Source organism: Bombus impatiens, unplaced genomic scaffold, assembly GCF_000188095.3.
Source record: "Bombus impatiens unplaced genomic scaffold, BIMP_2.2 scf_0581, whole genome shotgun sequence".
NCBI classification, from domain to species: Eukaryota; Metazoa; Arthropoda; class Insecta; order Hymenoptera; family Apidae; genus Bombus; species Bombus impatiens.
This window is the reverse complement of record NT_177000.1, coordinates 67735-86748: the sequence shown is the minus strand read 5'-3', so window position 1 is coordinate 86748 and position 19014 is coordinate 67735. Positions and strand designations below refer to the sequence as shown.

The following is a 19014-nucleotide window of genomic DNA, read 5'->3' as shown; positions in this document are numbered from 1 at the left end:
TACTGCGTTAACGTTAACGCAGTAACGCGCGCTCAATAGTTCAATAAATAACACGGACATACACTCGATCGCGTATCTACGATTCGATTAATGATTTTTCCATTGATTCGGCATTTTCACGAAGAAAACGTATTTTTCTAAATTTATTGCCGGAATCGAGCGATTCGCCATGGAGACCGAAATTAATGGAAGTTTGAAAACACGTTTCGATACGTTTTCTCTCGAAACGACGGTCGACTGGTTTACGATACCAAAATTTGACATCGTTTTCGACTTGCCGTGACTTTTGCTTGCGAGCTGCTGAATTATTCCCCGTGCAATGTTCTCCGATTTTCATAAATTCTCGCAACAACGTACTCTCGCGTGCTTCATATACCGAGCTTTGCAATCATTTATGGAATAGTAAATAACTATTCGTTGCGCCTCTTATTCAGGCCACGTTTATACTTCCACGGGGAACATAATTTACAGGAAATGATGTTCCACGCGGACTCCAAAGGTCATCGATTCGTAAACTTTATGCTACCGTCTGTCTGATTTATCTCCTTCCGGTAGGAAGCGACGTTGCAGAAATCGAAGAATGCTCGTTTCTCGAGAATTCTCCTATTACCGCTGTAACGATTAAGTAGAACGGTCAAGTTTGCGAAGCACATGCCGAATCTGCCTTACCACCGAACGTTGCAGTTAACCGAAGCTGCATAGACCGCATCAACAACTTTACTAAACTAGGTTTGTAAACTTAAGAACACCTTGATTTCCTTTCCAAGAGTAAATTCCGCGTCGTCTAATTGCAAAAGATACTCGAGAAGATATTTTGCTCTTTAAAATAACCAAACTCTTTGTTTCGATCTGTCCAATTACGAGAATTTGCTCGTACGCCAACGCAACAAACGCGTTTACTACTGCGTAAGCTTTCGAAGGTTATACTTGGCATGATAAAAGACTTCTTTGAAGTCCGGTGTTTTGCATTCGCGTAAAGGAAACCGCGGCTGGTTTCTCCGGCGCAACAGATGGCTTGGCTTTCACGGTGAACTAAGCGATTTCGATTAAACGAATCGTGGCTCAAGGTTCCGTCGCATCGCGTCGCGCCGGGGTCGTTACAGATCAAACTTGCGTTTCATCCATGCGATCGAGGCTGCAATCACGCTGCACGTTCGTACGTACATACAGTTACATCTGGGAATAAGAGAAATGAAAATCGTTAATTGTGTTTCCACGGGAAGGATCGACCGACGGATGAAATGGAGCGCGGCAGCGAACATTCGGTAGTCGACAGTAGTAAAAGGATTAATTTCAGCCGGCATGGTGCGGCGCAGCGCGCGCGGAACAAAACTTAGTCTGCCGAGCAATTTTCTGGGTATTCATCGCAACATCGGCCGAAACAAGGCTAGGTCGACCACGAATAACGATTAATCATGCCGATACAACTTAATTATCGTGCGCGTGTACTTCGACGCGAGGTCAGGTTTTGCGCGAAGCTGCTTCTAGGCTTGTTCGCCCGTGTTGTTCTTGCCAATGCGATCAGAGTATAAGAGTCGGCGCATCGGAAACCGAGAATTCAATCGCATCCTTTGATACCTTTGATTGCTCGAACGCGTTCCGTTTTCTTTGAATTTACGCGTTCTTGCGAGATCTTGGAGAATTTCAAAAGCCAGCGAAAAGTCGAAGGATGAATTCTTCGAAAGCGGTGCTAAGAACGTTCAAAGTCTCGGACAATCCTCGAGCCTCGAGAGTTGCGCGATAATTATTTTCAGGCCGCGCCTTTAACGGGTCAGCGCTATCGAAACACTTAAAACGGTTGAATATTAAAATGCAGCTATGAATTTCAAAATATCTCGTCCGGCCGGGATAATAAAAAGAATTCATTGAAAGATCGAGGCATAATTTAAATAACACACCGGTCGTCACGCACGTTAATCAATCGAATATGATTTTCGCTCGAACGTCCAAGCAAACGATTCCGGAATGATTTTTTCCAGGCAAGTTTAAACCAATTACACGTAGGTGGCTATCAACCGAGCACGATCTCCGACTGTCTTGGCTCGTTCGTTTTTCATTAATTATCTTAGGCATATACGCAGATAGGATCGCGCCAATTCGAATGGCTTTGACACGTGAAAAACTAGCGACTTTCGGGCTTGATGGATTTATGCGAATGCGTGGAAATTCCGATGGTTTTGAAACTTAAGCGAAGAAAATTTATTTATATAAAAATACGTTTGCGTATCTTTGAACCAAGCACGTCGGATAAATGTTTGCCTCGCCTCCGTTATAAAATTCGGACTTTGATACAAAAGTGAAACGCGATAGAAACAAGGTGGTCTGGATATGTTGCGAAATACACGATATACGATGATTTTGTAAATACATCGGTGTGTAATGTGGATTTGTTACATTAAGATTAAGGTTTCGTTGAGTCTGCGAAGCGCGAGACAAAGAACGGGTTGGCATTAACACATTTCGAGGCCGTTAAAGGTGCCTCTATTTAGTATCTGGATCGAAATTCCCTCTTCCGAAATGCGCGAACAAATACACGAATATTTTATCTCTGATAATATCTTGCCTCTAAAAGCAAAACAACGTTTCCTTACCGCCTAAATACTCTTTGCTACAGCGTTATCGCGAATCTTGGTTATCAGCGGGCGGTGATAAATTATGATGACCGGTTGACGAATTGTTATCGCGAGGGCGGCGCGCAAGTGGCGCGTTGTCTTTGCTACAAAATGCATCTATCTTTCGCCGGGCCAATAAATTGCAGATACAACCAGCTATTTACGCGGGCGTACTAACGTGCTCGTGCTGCATCGTGTCGGCACACGACGCGCGCATCTTATCTCGCTAACCATTTTCACGGAACAAGAACTCTCCAGATATTCTTCACGAGCTCCGCTAACGTCCGCTTGGAACATTCGCACGAAGTCCACCCGTTAGCTAAACCTTGCGTATTTGCCATATTTTATCTAAATCCTGTTCGTTACGATATTATCGCGATAAGCAGATTTCTCTTTTCCCTTTACTCCGGACTGCTCCAAATTTCCCCTTAATATCGCGAGAAGGTAGTAAAAGAACCGAGAAGAGAGCAATAAGTTTATGGTTGTACGACGTCGGTGCTGATCGTTCGTCCTTCTACGGAAAGCTGCTTCTTCAAAAGCTGCACGCTTGTGCAAAGTCCTCGTGTTTCCGAGACGAGACACGAATGAATTTAGAGGTAAGACTTTATATACCTATTCCTTTCGGTGAATCTAAAACCATGGTACAAAGTAGAAATAAATTTTTACCGAATTGCGAATCCTCGTATTAAATCCGACACTCGAGCTAGCGTGAAACGAAAGATAGGAGGCAGAGTATGGTTCGCATTAATTTCGTGGCTGATCGCGTGAGTAGGAAAGTTGGACGTCCCGAAGGAGTGCGAGGTTCCGAGCTCGGGAGAAATTTCCCCGCATTCCGGTGCAGTCACTTATCGAACGTGTAAACTAGCTGCCACCGTGTGTCTTCTCCTGGAGACAGCGCAATAACGGATTTTGCGATTTCCCTCGGGTCGTCTGGTTACGATATCCGGCGTCGAACAGTCGATAAACTTGTCTCCTACCGGAACAAAGGGGGGGTGGCAACGTTAATTTTCTCATCGGAGATCAAAACGTCTCTCTCTCTATGTACAACAGGTAAGCAAATGCGATCGCGCCGTGCTCGCCTTTCTTTCGCCGCTTCTTTCTCTATTTGACGAACGTCGTTGCAGATTGCGCGGGGAACGCGCGACGACACGCGATAAACCGACACGGCAGATTTATGTCGGGTAAAAGTAGCAAATGCCTGGGAGGAAGTGGACTCGCTGAAACGTTGTTGATCTTTTCGTGTAACGCGATTGTTTCATCTTGTTACGTGTTGAAACTGTTGAAAGCGTTACGAGAAATACGCGATACACTGGGATACCGATAAATCTGAAATACAGCGGGAAAATAACTTTCTAAAACGGCGTGTTTTACGTACAGGCGGAGTAAAAAAGGCGGAAGTAAAAGCGACTGTCTCCCGAATGCAGCGATACTATTGAATTATATTTGGAATATTTTCAACGCTCGCTCCACTAAACTCGCGATTCCCTTTCGATTTAGATTACTCACGTGTATTTCAAAAACTTGGTTACTGCGATATAAATTTTATCTGGATGAAATGGAAACGACGAGAAACGCGTGCGTGGCAGGAAGCTTCCGCTGTTAAAGACGGACCGACTCTGTCCAAAAATAGAAGGGATGGCGCTTCGTCGGATGGTAACATACGCAAAAACGTGCATTCGTGGGTGAGAGCCATAGTATCTCTCGAAAAGGATCACTTCTCCTCCGCTCTTGAGACACGCTGGCGTGGGTTTTATTCGTTATAGCAGCTCGAGCGAGAGCGTCGGCCTACGCTTCCCGCCGTCTTCGTCCTGACTGCCCCCGCAGGTGCAAATCGCTCGTTCTTCCATTCGTGCCAATCAAATCGCGCGAAGAACGATGCTCTAGCGAGCCGATCTTGTATCGGTCTCCCTCGATTATCGCCTAATGCTATCCAGAGGAACTAACGAATACTACCGTTCGTAGGAGTGTAGCGAACTGGTAAGTGCATTTCTCCCGATGATCCTATCGCGCAAGAACAACGATCTTTGGAAACTTTCACCTTTTACCGTTTAAAACGGTGTGATAAGAAATTATTTCGACCAGAGTTTTGCGTTGTTTCTCTCCCTGATTCGTTGTCTCAGTCTGGATAGTTATTCCATTTAGTTCTACGCTTATTTCAACAAACGGGACGAATTACAAATCTTACTACGTATTTCGTTTAAAAAGCTGAACCGCTAACGAGACTTTAATAAGATCGCGGACACAATGACTATCCCCGTTATCGTGGTATAACCAAACATTCGCACGTGTTACGAGCAAACATGAGCGCTAATATTTGCTCTAATATTCTCACAATCCCTGGATAACGTTTATGTTGCATATGGATACGGAAGTAGAAGTCTGACAGCTGTGATCCGAATATAACTCTAGCCCGAGTCTTTAATTGTTATTCTTGCGCGTTGAAACATATTTCCGACTTCGTTGTTCCGACGACAATCGATATGTTTAATTCCTGAATTTACGAAAGAGATTTATACGGCCGTGAGTCGTTTATGTCGATGCTTAATGTACCGCTACATTTTGCAGAGACCGTCTCTTTCGCCAGGCACGTTGTATCGAATAAAATAACAAAAAGGAGTGAAATATGTCGGATGCGACGTAAGTTCGTAGGATCCGCCGGTCCATCGTTCGAAGGATAGTCGATAGTTTGATCGACCGAGTGGATAGCCCTTGGTGGAGGCGCGTAACGCGTATCGCATAAACGATCCCGATCGAGAATGAGAGAAGTTGGAGCGTGGCGATGCCATGGTTCGGTCAGCACGACGCGACGATTCTGAATGAAAATAAAGATAATGCTTCGTCATCGGGTGCCTACGCTTACGAACAAGCGGCGTGGCATGACAGCCGCGTTTCAGCATTTTCGGATTTGCACGGTGCGAGGCGCGCGACCCACGCCAGTCTTGCCTTTTATTTCCTGCCGCTTTCGCATCGGGCCGAACCTCGGCCCTGGCGAAAAGACAAGGAGAGACAAAAAGCAAGCGTGTACCGTCTATTGACGGCACGGCCCACGCCTGTCCGCCCCCGCTCTTGCATTCATCGAACATCGTGCGTGCAACAGTACAGGTGCGCCAACTGCCGCTACCGATGCCACGGTTATTTCGCCTTCGCTTCCTCCACCGTCCCGTTCTTCGCTACTCGACCTTCTCGATGCTTCCTCATCTTCAAAGCGCGTTTCCCTCCCCTCGCCCACCTTTTTCAATGCATCCGTCCTGAAAAAGCCGATATTTTGCGACGAGGCAGAATAGAAGCGGAGAATCTGCCAGTACGAAGTTGAAACGCTTTGATTCTTTTCCGAGGGGACTTTTCGTCGACTCTCTCCGCGTGTTCCGCCGTAATATTTTATTTGCTTCTTAAGCGATGAATTCAGAATTTCCCGTTTTACAACGATTTTTTAACAGCTTTTTAACGGTTTTATAACTGATGTATTCTTTTAATCGATCGTTAATATTTTTGCCCCTCTGAAAGAACAACGTTTTCGATTTCACAGGCTTTATTTGTTTATAAATTATTTTTCTGCGGAGATATTCTTGCAATTATACAAATTGCTTTTATACCGTGTCTTTCAAGCTACATTTTCACGAAATTAAAACTTTTTACCGTACATTTTTTTATTCATTTTTTTATGCAGTTGGTTTCATCTTCCAAATGCGTTATCCATTAGAGGATACTCGCATTAATCATTTGGTTATCAGTCGATGCTCCAGACTTTGATGGACAAGCAGCTCGCGCCATTGCGTGAGCTTTAATTGTTTTCGCGCATCGCAAAAAACGTAAATATATCGACTCGTTCCAATTTGTAAATTTAATTGAAAAATTGGATAAATTTTGCGGCAGAGTATAACATTTTAGTCACTGCTCGATTACTCGAGCTTGTGAGCATTTTCACGAGCGAATTTTCAAGTTTCACGAGCCACTTCGATTCGCGAAGCTTCGCATAGAAAATCTGAAATCTTTCTTCGCAAACCTCGAACCGCGCAGCTGTGTAATTCATGGACTTAAGATTTTATATCGGCTTAAGAACTTCATAGTTCTCGCGAATCCTAAAATCTTCCAACCTTCCGGACGGGTCCCGAAGAGTTTGAAAATTGAAGGTTTGTAATCCCTGGGACACGTTTGAAACTTGGAACGACTCGTTCGTCTCGAAGTAGGTGACGACAGCCTGATAAACTCGAGCAACCGGAATTCAAAGTACCAATTGCCCGGAAGATCCATTAATCTTCCTGCTAATTTAAAAAATTGTCGTAATTTGGAAATACTTTTATCTCGTTGTAAATTCTCCATCGAGGAGGCAGGCGCATAATATTTGAACGCGATTGCGGTTCGAGCGGCATTTCCATTGCTACGCGAGAAACACGCGCGCTCGCTCACGCTGCTGTTCCAGCAGTTACATATTCAGCGTATGACCGACCGATTTTTCAACGGGTTCGAGCCATGAATGGACGGCCGGTCTTGTTGCTCCTACGAACGGGCCACGAGCCTGCTTTTTTTCATCGCTTTCATAGATGTTTGGCGCCATCTCAGGGACGTTGGTTTTTTTCTTCGTCAAGAGATCGATTGAGATTCGTTTTAGTACTAGTTTATCGGGTTTTGCGTGGTTTTCAGACGATCAAAGATATTTAAATAACCGTATCAAGTTGACAAAAGCGTAGACGTTGCCACGACCTCGTATCTCTTTAGCTTTTAAAACAACAAAATATAATAGGAAATAGCAAAAACGTAGCAAGTGCAAACACACGTGTTGTTAAGCACGAAACGATCTGGAACGATCTCGATGCTTGGATACGTCGACGACTTCTTGTTGCGCCATTGGAAATTGGATTATTGGAAAGAAACTCGTATCAAATATAACCGTCTGATAATTTGCGCGCGAGCGGGCAGGTAATTACTAGGAAAGTTATCTCCGGCCGCCGATGATTTTAAACTCGAGTCTAACTTCTGCCAGGACTTTGAAACAATTCGAAGTTTGCAGGGTTGGCCGTAGTTCGAATTCCCAGCGTTAAGTTTCAAATTAGAGCGAAGCGGCGACGAGGTGCAAACCCCTGCTAATGCCTCGTCATTAGGATACTCACGGCAGGAAGAGAGGTTGAGTGCCGCAGAGGGTTAATAATTCCGTAATAACCGAAGGGACTATCGACAGAGCGGTCAGATTACGCGTGTCAGCTAACCGGTCTTTCCATACCGAGCCACGCCACACGCTGCGTCGCGTAAACGCGCCTCCACCGTTCGCTATAATTTTCTTGGATCGGGATAATTGCTTCCTAATAACAGGACAATTTCAACACGCGGTTTCGCTTCGCGTCGCTAATTCTACCCGGTTCGCATTGTCTTCCTCGCCCACAAGGCGAATAAATATTTACAAGCGCGGCTCCAGTCATCTACATTGAAAAGGTGGCCGTCGTGTCGCGATTGTCTCGAACCTTCTTTTCCGACGCGGAAAAAATGGTGACCATGCGCGGGCGATCTCATCCACAACGGCAACGAATTCGTTCCGGGGTTAGATTTTTTAATTCTGCTCGAAAATATCCGCGTGGTTGTTGCGTTTCGAATCGTGTATACGTACATACAACGAGTGGACGATTTTACGACGCGCGTGGCAGTATGGCAATCGAAACTTTATCGTTTTCACGATTCTACTTGTTCGCATCGGATTTGTGGCGTATGATGGATCGAATTAGGCTCGGATTACGATCTAGGATTCTTTAAACGGAGTTTTAACAGTAGCGTGAAGTTTATAATTTACAGCATCGTTCGTAAATCAAAATGTCTATGAATAAATGCCTATATCGTTCGATATCGTTTTGTCGAAGCTTTGAATTCAAGAAATCTTCGGATCAATTACCACTTTGTATTTTTTTCCATTACCGAAAAGATGATACTTTGAAAGATTCCCTCTAGTTCTCGCAATCTTTCGAATCTCACGAGAACACAATCTTCTCTCGAAGAATCGACTATCCGTTATTCCGTAACTGTAAATCGGATAAAAATGATATCCGGCGGCGCGTCGAGGACGAGTGAAAAATGACAAAAGCATAAAGATAGGAGAGAGAGAGAGAGAGAGCGAGAGATTGAGAGGGTGAGAAGAAACATAGCCGATTCTATAGCTTCTCGCCCGCTTTCTCGAGTTACTTTTGTTCGCGACTTGTCACGCTCAGCTCAGTCGTCGACGTGCACGAAATCTCGCCTTCGCTGAAGGTGCTTCTGTTAAGTGTACAAATAGTGTCGAGTTACGATCTAAAGACGAAAACGAAGACAGAGATTAAACGGACCTCGGAATACTAGGAGAAAGGTGGAAGTGTTGCGCCAACCATTGGAATGGTACTCTAATAATGCTAATTATCGCCTTATTTACGCTCGTTGTGGTAACATTTTTAGAGACACCACGTGTTCCTTAGTTATATCAATAAATATTTCGAATGCCACCGTTAGACGTACGATCGATTGTAATTTCAATACGCCTAGTTATCAGAAACAGCGATATTATCGAGATATCGACACGATGCGAATTTCCGGTACAGCGAACGATCAATCCACGTAATCGTTCATTCAAACTTTTGTCACCGTTAATTTCCTAAAAATCTACTAGCTCCTGTATTGCTACAACGCGACGCTAGTATAAAAAGCAGTGTATAGCAGTGTTTAGTTCTGTGGCTCTTACCTTTGACATTCAAAGATGAAATTCGATGAATTTTGCCACAGTAATATCTTTACATCGGAAATATGATGGAATCGATAGCACGATATATATGCTACGCAAAATCATAACTGTTTCGCAACTACGTATAAATTATTTAAATATTCGAAATATGTGTATAATTAAAGCTATAAACCTAAGCGTTCGTTTAATTATTCCCGAGAGTGTACCAGTTAATATACCCAATATTATATATTTAAAATTCGACTAGTATAGCAAATGAATCATAGAATGTACGGGTACTGTATACGAGTCTATTTCGTTTAAGACGATAGAAAAATTCTTGTACAGTCGATAAAAGGAATAATATCATGCATAATTCACTCCCTGTTTTATCGTCCCGATACACGATCGAGCGTGACTTTCAAACTCACCCCTGACATTCGGCCGATGGAGAAGGACCTCAGGCACGATATGCACGATAACGATAAACGTCTGAAGCATCAGTGAGTAGTGCATGGTTGCGATCAGACCGGCAGCGCACCTTCAAATAAGTACACGACGGCCAATACGTGGTCAAGCTTCCACTCTTTATGTCGCGTCGTCGTTCTTTGACCTGCAATAAATACAAAGAGATCGTTTTACGAAATGTTTTCCGAGCCATCATGTGTGTTTATCAGGCAACGATTAGCAGTGTGAAAAGAACCAAGGAATACTTTTAACGCGTGACAAAACCTTATTTGCGCGATCTTATCCTCGAGTCGTAATTTGACAAACTTACCGGTTCCCTGGATTTCGAGGTTGATAGCTAGCGAGCCGAACCAACGACTGAGATTTTCGAGAGGATTGAGAGAATGTCGGACGATAAAACGTTTAAGGGTTCGTGTTTAATCCTTGTAAGAGCGTTTTGCATAAAGATATTTGCGCAAGTGGTTCGGTATTGAAAGGATTGTAACCAGAAAACTCGGTCGATTTCTGAATAAACGTTCTGGCGAACATTTTCTATTATTTCGTCGACGGCGTGGTTCGTTTACGTTTTACGAAACGTCTCGTGAAATAACAAGAAAAGTAATCTGTGAGGCGAAAACATGCACGAATCGAGGAATTAAAGCTGAACTTCGCAGTGCCGGTGTACCTAAGGAAAAGCCTGCGGGATGCTTTTGCAGCAGCTTTGACCTAAGGTATAAACCTTGTTACGCTAGATTTTCATGGTCCGACAAGTAACGCTGGGTAATTATGGTAATCGGATTTCGACGAACCATGGCCAACCCCATGATTGCACTCGGCAGCTATACTGACCCTTTCTTACAGTCCCACGCTGAATAGTCGGCTTTACCTTACATTCCGACTTATGTGTCTCTTCGAACGCAATTATCGTTGGAAGTTTTCCTTCGATTCAGTTACACGGATAGCACGGATCGAACGACGATTGTTAGATGCTGACCGTGAGGCGACTCGAGCTACGTTTATTCGTCGAATCGACGCAATAAGTAAAACTGGAAATATAAAACAAACTACGGGAAGAACAATCCTGGGATTGTTGTGTAAGTTGGTCAGTAAATGAACAGGGTGTGAAGAAATAAATGTTGTTAATTGCCATGCAAATACATCGGAAGCTCGTTCGCGTTGAAAGGTATTCCCGAGAGACTAATTTACTGATTTCGTAGACAGAGACAGAGGATTAATCAACTGACTTTGATTTCCCCAAACCCTTTCGGTATTCCACGGCATTTCTCAGCAAGCAGTGACTACGATCCTTCTGTGAGAGTTGTTAATTAGAACAAGAGTTGATCATATGCACGTACGAGTCGTGGTGTTTCACGTCGCATAACATACCAGCCTCTTTATTAAAGTCTATAATTTTGTCGCTTTGGGTACGCGAGTCAAAGGAAAAATTTCAACCGATTGACAATTTAAATTTATTATTATCTGATTATTTAAATCGAAACCGAAATTTCTTCATGCAAAGGCTTAGATAGAAGTCGTAACAGTGTTTTTGTAACATTTATATGTGATGTAGAACGGCATGTCTTTTTTAGTCTAAACCTACGTGAATTTGATTTAAACATGCGCAATAATTCCTTGAATTTCGTCGAATCGTTACAACGCTTCGTTCCCTCTAATCGAAAATGGAGTATAATTATTCACCTTATTAATCCGTACACGATTCATTGGTTTCTGGAAGCGACGATAACTCTCATAACGATAACATGTTCCTCTCGTTATGGGAGTCCCTAGCCAGATCGATCGACGACTTTATGCAGTTCTTCGTTCGATCGAAATTTGATCAATAAGCGGTATTGTTTCACCCCGATGAAAATTTTCCTCCGAAACTCGTTAAACGCGAGGGTTTAAACAAGCGTTTTGTTCGCATCGACCGCGACCGTGGAATATTTATAAGAGAGGCGCGGGTTTAAAGCGTCTCTTGCCGTCCGAATTGAGTTGTCACGCGTATGATATGACGCACACATCGGAAATTAACGATGCGGCGTCGCTCGAACTCGATGAGAAATTGTCTCACATGTGCCAGTACAATGAGACTTCTATCTGATAGAGGGCGATCTTTTTTCTATCTCTCGTGTTTTTCTACTTGTACCGTCTACCAGCGGTAGACGTGACTTTTATAATCACGTACGTTTCAAAATATTTTCGTTCGATATGAAATTTTGTTTCCATTTTCATCGCGAGAATTTCAAGTCCTTTCGTCCGTTCTTCGCGTCGTTGAACAATTGCCAAATAAACGCGTTCTATCGGCGTAATTTGCGAATACAGGTACATAATGGAGACGTTCGGACGATTTGATCGACTCTCGAAGTTTATTACGTCCTATTGTCGCTATTAAAAGTATACCTTGGGATCCACTGATCCGTAAGATCTATTTTTCAATCTGCGATCAAATTATTTTTGAACGAATTACATAAGAAAAATGTAAGCGATCTTCGACGAGTCAAGAAGAAGCATACGAGCAGTTAACGTGAATCACAGCGACGATAACAACGATGACGATGACGACAACGCAAGGAAACGGTTCACGAAGTGAGAGGTACCGGAAATGCATTCGAGTAAATGTTAAAGCGCGTGGGTAAGCGCGTGTGAAAATGCGTACGCTCGGGCAAGAGGTGCGAGAGAAAAAGCGAGAAGGAAGGATAGAGAAAGGGAATAAGCGGAATAACCAACGCACTCGTTCGAACGGGATTTACTCCTACGAATATATATCGACGCTCGCCTCCGACTAATTCACCAATGTTAATGATAGTTAATTGACAGTCTGTTGAGAGCTGCAGCGTTCGAGTTATTCCGGACGGAAGGAGTGCAACTATCACGATCGTTGTGCAAGCCGATCGTACACGCTGGAAATTGTTTATGCTCGCATTATGCACGCCATTGTTTCTGTATACGGTGTTGAAAGTGTACGTGACAAAAAATTGACAGCATACGGACAAGTAAAGAACGGCGATCCTATACCGTTGTTATAGTAGGACGCGTCGCATATTTTTCACCTATGAATGTAATACGTCGTTTTTAATTTAGAAGAAAACCATGAAAAAACGTTCTCTTTCTTCTTTTTACGAGTTTCTTCGAAAATTTATTTCTCAGCTGATTTGCGTTCGCGGAGATCAGACGTTTCGCGTCATTTCTGTGGGCATAATAAGGATGCCCATGGAACGCGAATACAGAAATTTAATTAATATCGATGAAACGTAAGAAGAGGATGCACGAGTCACAGGGACGTAGTGCTCCGGGCAATGATAATGAAGCCACTCCGTGTCAGACTACAATTGCGGTGCCGTACTTTACAATCCTCCTTTCAACGAAGCCTGATCAACTTATCCGTCCTTCTTCTCTTTTTACTTGAATTCCCCTCGTAAAAGCTCGTTTCTCATTCCCGCATTTTTATCCTTTACATTCGCCGTTCTCCACTTTGCTCGTCTCGTCGCCGATGTCGTCGTTGGCGGCGTGGCAGCTTGCAGCCACAACGAAAAGAATCCTACCTCGCCTTCCCTTTGGTAAAATTCTCAAATTAATTTACGCCCGACCAATTTATATAACGTTCGAGTAATAAAATATACGACAGCTTCGACGTAATTTATGCCAGAGATACGAAACGACAACAACGATATTCTTCGTCGATTCGGCGACGCGTATTCGTATGTCGCCGATCGAAAAAAAACGAGATGCCTCGACGATAAACGTCGCGATATACGTAAGATTATTAAAATTCTCGAAGAAAAACGCGGATGGAAACTATTGGTGGAAATGAAACGAAATGGAAATCCGGAAAGTACGGAAACTACTATACGACGCATGCGTCGATTAATACAACAGCGATGTACTGCTTTTTACCAAATTTCAACGAGCATTGCGTTCAAACGTAAGCTTCGAAGAAAGAATGAATAGACGAAACGTGAGTGGACTTTAAGCGTGCGTCTGTCTATCGCGAGGATCAGTGGCGACCAGGTTGTCGACTAAATATTCATGCGTGATTTATAGCAGGTATGCGAGTACAAAGCGCATGCATCGGTCGAGGCGCCGCTACCACGCCAGGATTCATTGTTTTCCGAGTGATGGATCGGAGTAGAACAGAAAGGTTATTTACGTTTTCAAATTAATCACGACTGCTCGATGGCCGTAACGCCCCCTTCCTTCGGGACGCGCCTTTCCAAGAGCTTCCTCAAAGTCTGTCAGAGACTCGACGAATTTGTATAAAAAGTTATAGACATCGATTCCATCGATCGCGACGATGCAAAATCGACGAGCTTTGGCATTTTTTTGCCGTAACGTCCGTGACGCAGTACAAAAGTATCTCGAATAGGAATTTTATTTCGACGAATTTATGTCGACGCGTAACACGGTTGGTCACCGACTAAGATATAACACGCGAATTTCACACGCGTAATATATGCGATGTTTATTGTGCGCACGTATACAATTATTTCAATCGAAAGAATCCGCGTGTCGTTCGTTCTTTACGCTGTATGAACGAAATCTGGGATCCGTCTGTGTATTACGACGAAATAAAGCTTAAACGTGTTGCACGAGTTCCACTCCTTTTTCGTGTCGTATTAACGAGATATCGTGCGAGTTTCGAGATTATAATTTCTATGATATCGGACCCTCTGATTTACCCATTTAACCGAAGAAACGAGAATTTCATAAAGACAGAAATATCGGCGTTGACGTTTAACCGCGCTTTCTTACAGAGAGATCGCTACAGTTACCTAGAATTTTGCCGCATTAGAGAAAATAAAAGCCCCCAATTAGTAGAAGAAAATACGTTGGAAATTAAGTTGTTACGAATCTCTTGGAAGGAAGTTAATTTAAAGGGCGATCGATAAAAATGTTATACGAAGGTACTTTACACTTTGCCACGAAACTCCATAGATTAGAGTATAGTTTGTTTGTTCCTTTGCTCCATTAACCACTGCGCACCTTGTTACCAGATTTATAGATTACACCAAACGAGTAGGTTACTTTAAAGGTAAAAACGCTTACGTTCCTGGCACATGTTCATACACGCGAAAGAACTAATTATTTCAGCCGGTAGTTTCTCATTGCGCATCGAGCGCACGTACACGAACCAGGCAGCGTTTTATTTGTCGAGTAGAGTGGAAAATTGTCGGTGCGATCGGCCACAGAGGGTAGAAATTACGTTACATGTTAACGATAATTTAAGAACAAGTGGAAAGCCGGTGGTATTATAGGATGTCCGTAGCCCGTTCGTGTAGGTACGGTTCACCTTAACGATTTAATAATTGCACGGTTCCCTTCGTTCTCCAAACAACACGATCATTAACTGCGATATATAATAATTCGTTGCCCCCGGATTCGATATGCAACCTTCTTGACGAGAACCTCCACTGTCTGCTTTTACGTTATTATTACCGCGTAACAACGTAACAACGCGAGGAAAGCGTCTGCTCCGCAACGATTAGTCCGACAGGTATGCGATAATCACGGGTTTTACTCGAAACGAGACATTAACCTATTTCGTAAAAGGGTTGCCTCGCGGGGCTTTCGCAAAAAATGCTGCCACGTCGCGCCATTAATTGCCGGAAAAGTTGGCGGAAACGCCACCGAGAAAACTCTAAGACGCCTCGCTAGTGCCGTCTTTGGAGCGCGAATAGCCACAAGAAACTTTCCGCGGAAGCTTCTGTACTCCAATTAATGGCAAAGATTCGCGTTAAAGAGCGGCGGTGCGGTGCGGTGCGGTGCGGCGCGGTGCGGCGCGGTGTAGCATTGCGACGCGTTCAACGTATCCGAGTTAAGGCGGCATTTCCTATATGCGCGCGTCTGCGTCACAAGCAGTCTTAAATACTCTTAATTGTCTTAAATCCGAATCACACGAAACCGTTGCGAGAACAAAAGCATGTTTCTCCATTGTAACGATACAAAGGCGTACAAAACGCGGACGAGTCGGACGTACATAGGAAGTCCCTCCTGTAACGCGTCGTCAAACGAACAGAACGTCAGTCCGTTCGCTGTAATTTTCTTCCGATCGTTATCTCACGTTCCGAACTCGGTTTATAGCGACTTGTTGAACGAGCCGAGTAACGAAAATCGTCCCCGTGTCATAGGTGGATCCGTTTACTGAGGTTGCGCTTTCCGTTCCCAGTGAAATTGTTCTTCTCTTCTATATATTAAAAAAAAAAAAAAGAAAAAAAAATTGACGTATCATCGCGATTCACTTGCCAACGATATTATTAACCGAGATTAATTTGGCGCGTATCAACACGTTGATAAACGTACGAGATCCGCGAACGATTTAAATCCGTTTAAAAAAGTGAAAAGGATCGTGGATCGTCGTTTGGAAGAAATTTTAATTAGTCAATCCTATATATCTGGCGTTTCGATTATCGATTCTAGTAAGTAACGCGAGTCACGTAAACGTGCGTCGATAAACTTCGTGGTAGTCGCGATGCGACACGGCGCGGCGCGCGAAACAGCGTGGTCGAATAAGTTTACGAGTTAAAATCGGCGTGAGTCGTCGTTTATGGACAAAGATCTAGTGTCCTCTATGGACGTTTTGCGTTCGACGTACGTACTGGCATGTATAATATAAACTGAAATAAATCGAGTTGAAGATTCGTTCGAGGCATCGTTCGGGGAATGGCTATGTCGAGAATTTCTTCGATAATTTCGTTCGATAATTTACGAGAATCGTACGCGACTGTTATCGTACGCCGATATGTTGGTAATCGAACGAATCTTTACGCGGCTTTCGCGAAAATTTAAGAAAGTTTCAAGAAACCGTTCGAACGCCTGCGTCTCGTTTCGTCTGTGTCTCTTTTTGGAGTATTTTGTTTTTATCAATTAGCCTCGTTAAAAAATTTGAAATACGAAGCAGCATACATTTTGGAGAACTTTATACTTAGCTAAATCTGTTAAACTTTAATGGCAATTTACTATTTTCCAGTGCAAACGTTCTTCTTGACTTCCCAATTAATTTCTGCTTTGTGTTTTGTTCGAAACATCGATAATATTCGACACCAGATGAACAGCAAGCACCGTTAACGCACGAAATCGCGACTGTACCTACTACCTAACTAACCTAAGAAGAAGAGACATAGCTAAGATCGATACTAGTAACTTCTATGGTCGTGAAGTTTCGAATGCGTGGAAATTTCGTTTAATTATCGTGCACGAGTATTCATGAAAATTGGTAAACATTCATTAACATTCGTGTCAACTCATCGTCAGCGTGGGGCGACGTTCGCTCGAATATCGCTTCGAAAAAGACACAACCATACATACACACATACATACATACATACATACACATATGTAGGTACTCGGTGATTTCATGTTCGCTTATTTACGGATGTATCATCAACGTTAACATCTTCACTTTACTGCGTCGTGGGCCTTTAATAATGAAATTAAAAGGTTGTTCGGGGATCGGTGGAGTAAAATGAAACGTAGATGGTAATTACAATGTTCATCCATAAAATTAATCGGTTATACTTTTGCAGGCTGAATGGCATGCTCGTTAACGGCTTATTTAACCAGAGCACTTTCTTTTTCGTTATTCTTGTGTAACGAGGTAATCCCGGCGAGCGATTACCAAATAAGCAAACAACAAATATAGCGGCAGCCGACGGCAGTTGCTTTTCAGCTTGAAATTAATCCTGTGCCGCGGCAAGTGGCCAACCGTGTACAAAGGATATCCATAACTCTGTCGATAATTTTCAGATTCCTGATTAATTGCGTGCCCCCACAGTGCAACAACGTTGAATCGACGACACGGTTTACTCTGTTGACACTTTTGCACGCGATAAATCACGCGAGTCACGAGGAGTTGCGGGAACCAGTTGCTACCAAACCTCGCCGCTCGATTTTCTTGAAAAATCTCCACAGTTTCGCACCTTTCACGCCCCGTCGTTTGCGTATCCACGAGATTTCCACGGTAACTCTGTCAATTTTTCAACGATCAAAGCCAAACTGCAAAGTTAATCGATTCCTCTTAGAGGAGTTTATTCAGAGGTTAGATTTGAAAATCCGGAGAGAAAATTCGTCTATCGAACTCATTTTGCCGTCGGCAATTCGCGTATTCGAAACTGTTAATTGAATTCATAACGTCGTAGTTGGAACTTGGTCAAACGAAAAGACCTCGTTCGTTCGCAACAGTTCAACGTTACCACTTGCTACGGTAATTCCAGTTTCATTGTACGCACCGCTTAATACAACGCGATAACAGATTTTGTCTCCCCTCTCTTCGATGTTTTATCCAATTATCGTATAATTTTGCTTTTTGCAAAACGTGACCGACGACGTGATTTATTTAAACGCGACTCTCTGGCTACGCGATGCGCGTCGTTCGATCCGCGTTAAAAGATTTTAATTTCCGCCGGTATATTTTCTGCAAAGCGGCTTAATGAACACATCGACGTCAGGATTCGATGAATTAACTTTGTCGAGTGTAATTTTTTAATATTATCAGGCAGCGCGATCGAAAAATAAACCGCATCGAAATTAATCTTTGCAAAAGAAATTTAACGACGCGTTGAAAGTATTTGACGTGTCATTACCGAGTGACGAACGTTACATCGATAAATTTAATTTTTTGGTTCGCAATCACGATTTGATGGGTTTTACAAATTTTTACGTTCGAATGCTTTTTAATATTAAAACGTCGCACGTACTTAGATTTAAATAGCATTTGAATTTCAAACGATCATACGTTAAAAGTAATAATTCGTAAGACCATCGGTGAAAAATTACTCCTACTCGTCTCCTTTTCGCGCACGCAAAATATTCTTGCAACTTAATAATTACGAAAAATACACGAGTAAAAAAAGAATCTTCCATATTTCGCTTTCGACTTTCATCGAGCGGACAACTGCGACGTGTTACTTGAGAGATGGACCGGCAAAAATCGAAATTTTCACCTTACGATGCAAAAATAGACGTGCGATCGATTATAGAAAAAATAGATATTGCCTCTGCTTCGAGCGTTTCTGAAACGTTACTATCCCACTGAGAAATCGGGAAACTATGGGAAAGTTTGCAGGGTTGTGTACATACCCGTGGCGAATCGTATCGTCCCGATGGACACGTGGTAACGATGGTGCGGTACACTATTCCGAAACACCTGCGCGCACGTTCTTCACACGAAGCGATTGCGACGAGGATGCGACACACCGGATACCTCTTGGCACTGGGAGCAGGCCGTACCTCCCCCGCGGTCACCTCCTTTTGAACGTTCGTGTGTGGTGGTGGTGATGGTGGTGGCGG

General features: G+C 43.3%; 1 protein-coding gene across 4 annotated transcripts in view; it reads right to left on the bottom strand.

Moving 5' to 3' along the window:
- Window positions 1-19014, bottom strand: part of LOC100741630 (A disintegrin and metalloproteinase with thrombospondin motifs 10-like) — a 93345-nt gene that overhangs the window by 40441 nt on the left and 33890 nt on the right. For 3 of the 4 annotated variants that reach the window (XM_012388753.3, XM_003491516.4, XM_012388754.3), the window contains exons 1-2: window positions 18805-19008; window positions 9717-9898 (exon numbers count right to left, since the gene is read on the bottom strand). In XM_012388753.3, coding sequence (XP_012244176.1) covers window positions 9717-9801 — 85 coding nt within the window. In that variant the 5' untranslated portion in view covers window positions 9802-9898; window positions 18805-19008. Of the gene's footprint in view, window positions 1-9716; window positions 9899-18804; window positions 19009-19014 lie in introns of those variants that run through there. The other variant, XM_024369476.2, reaches the window with a different exon arrangement.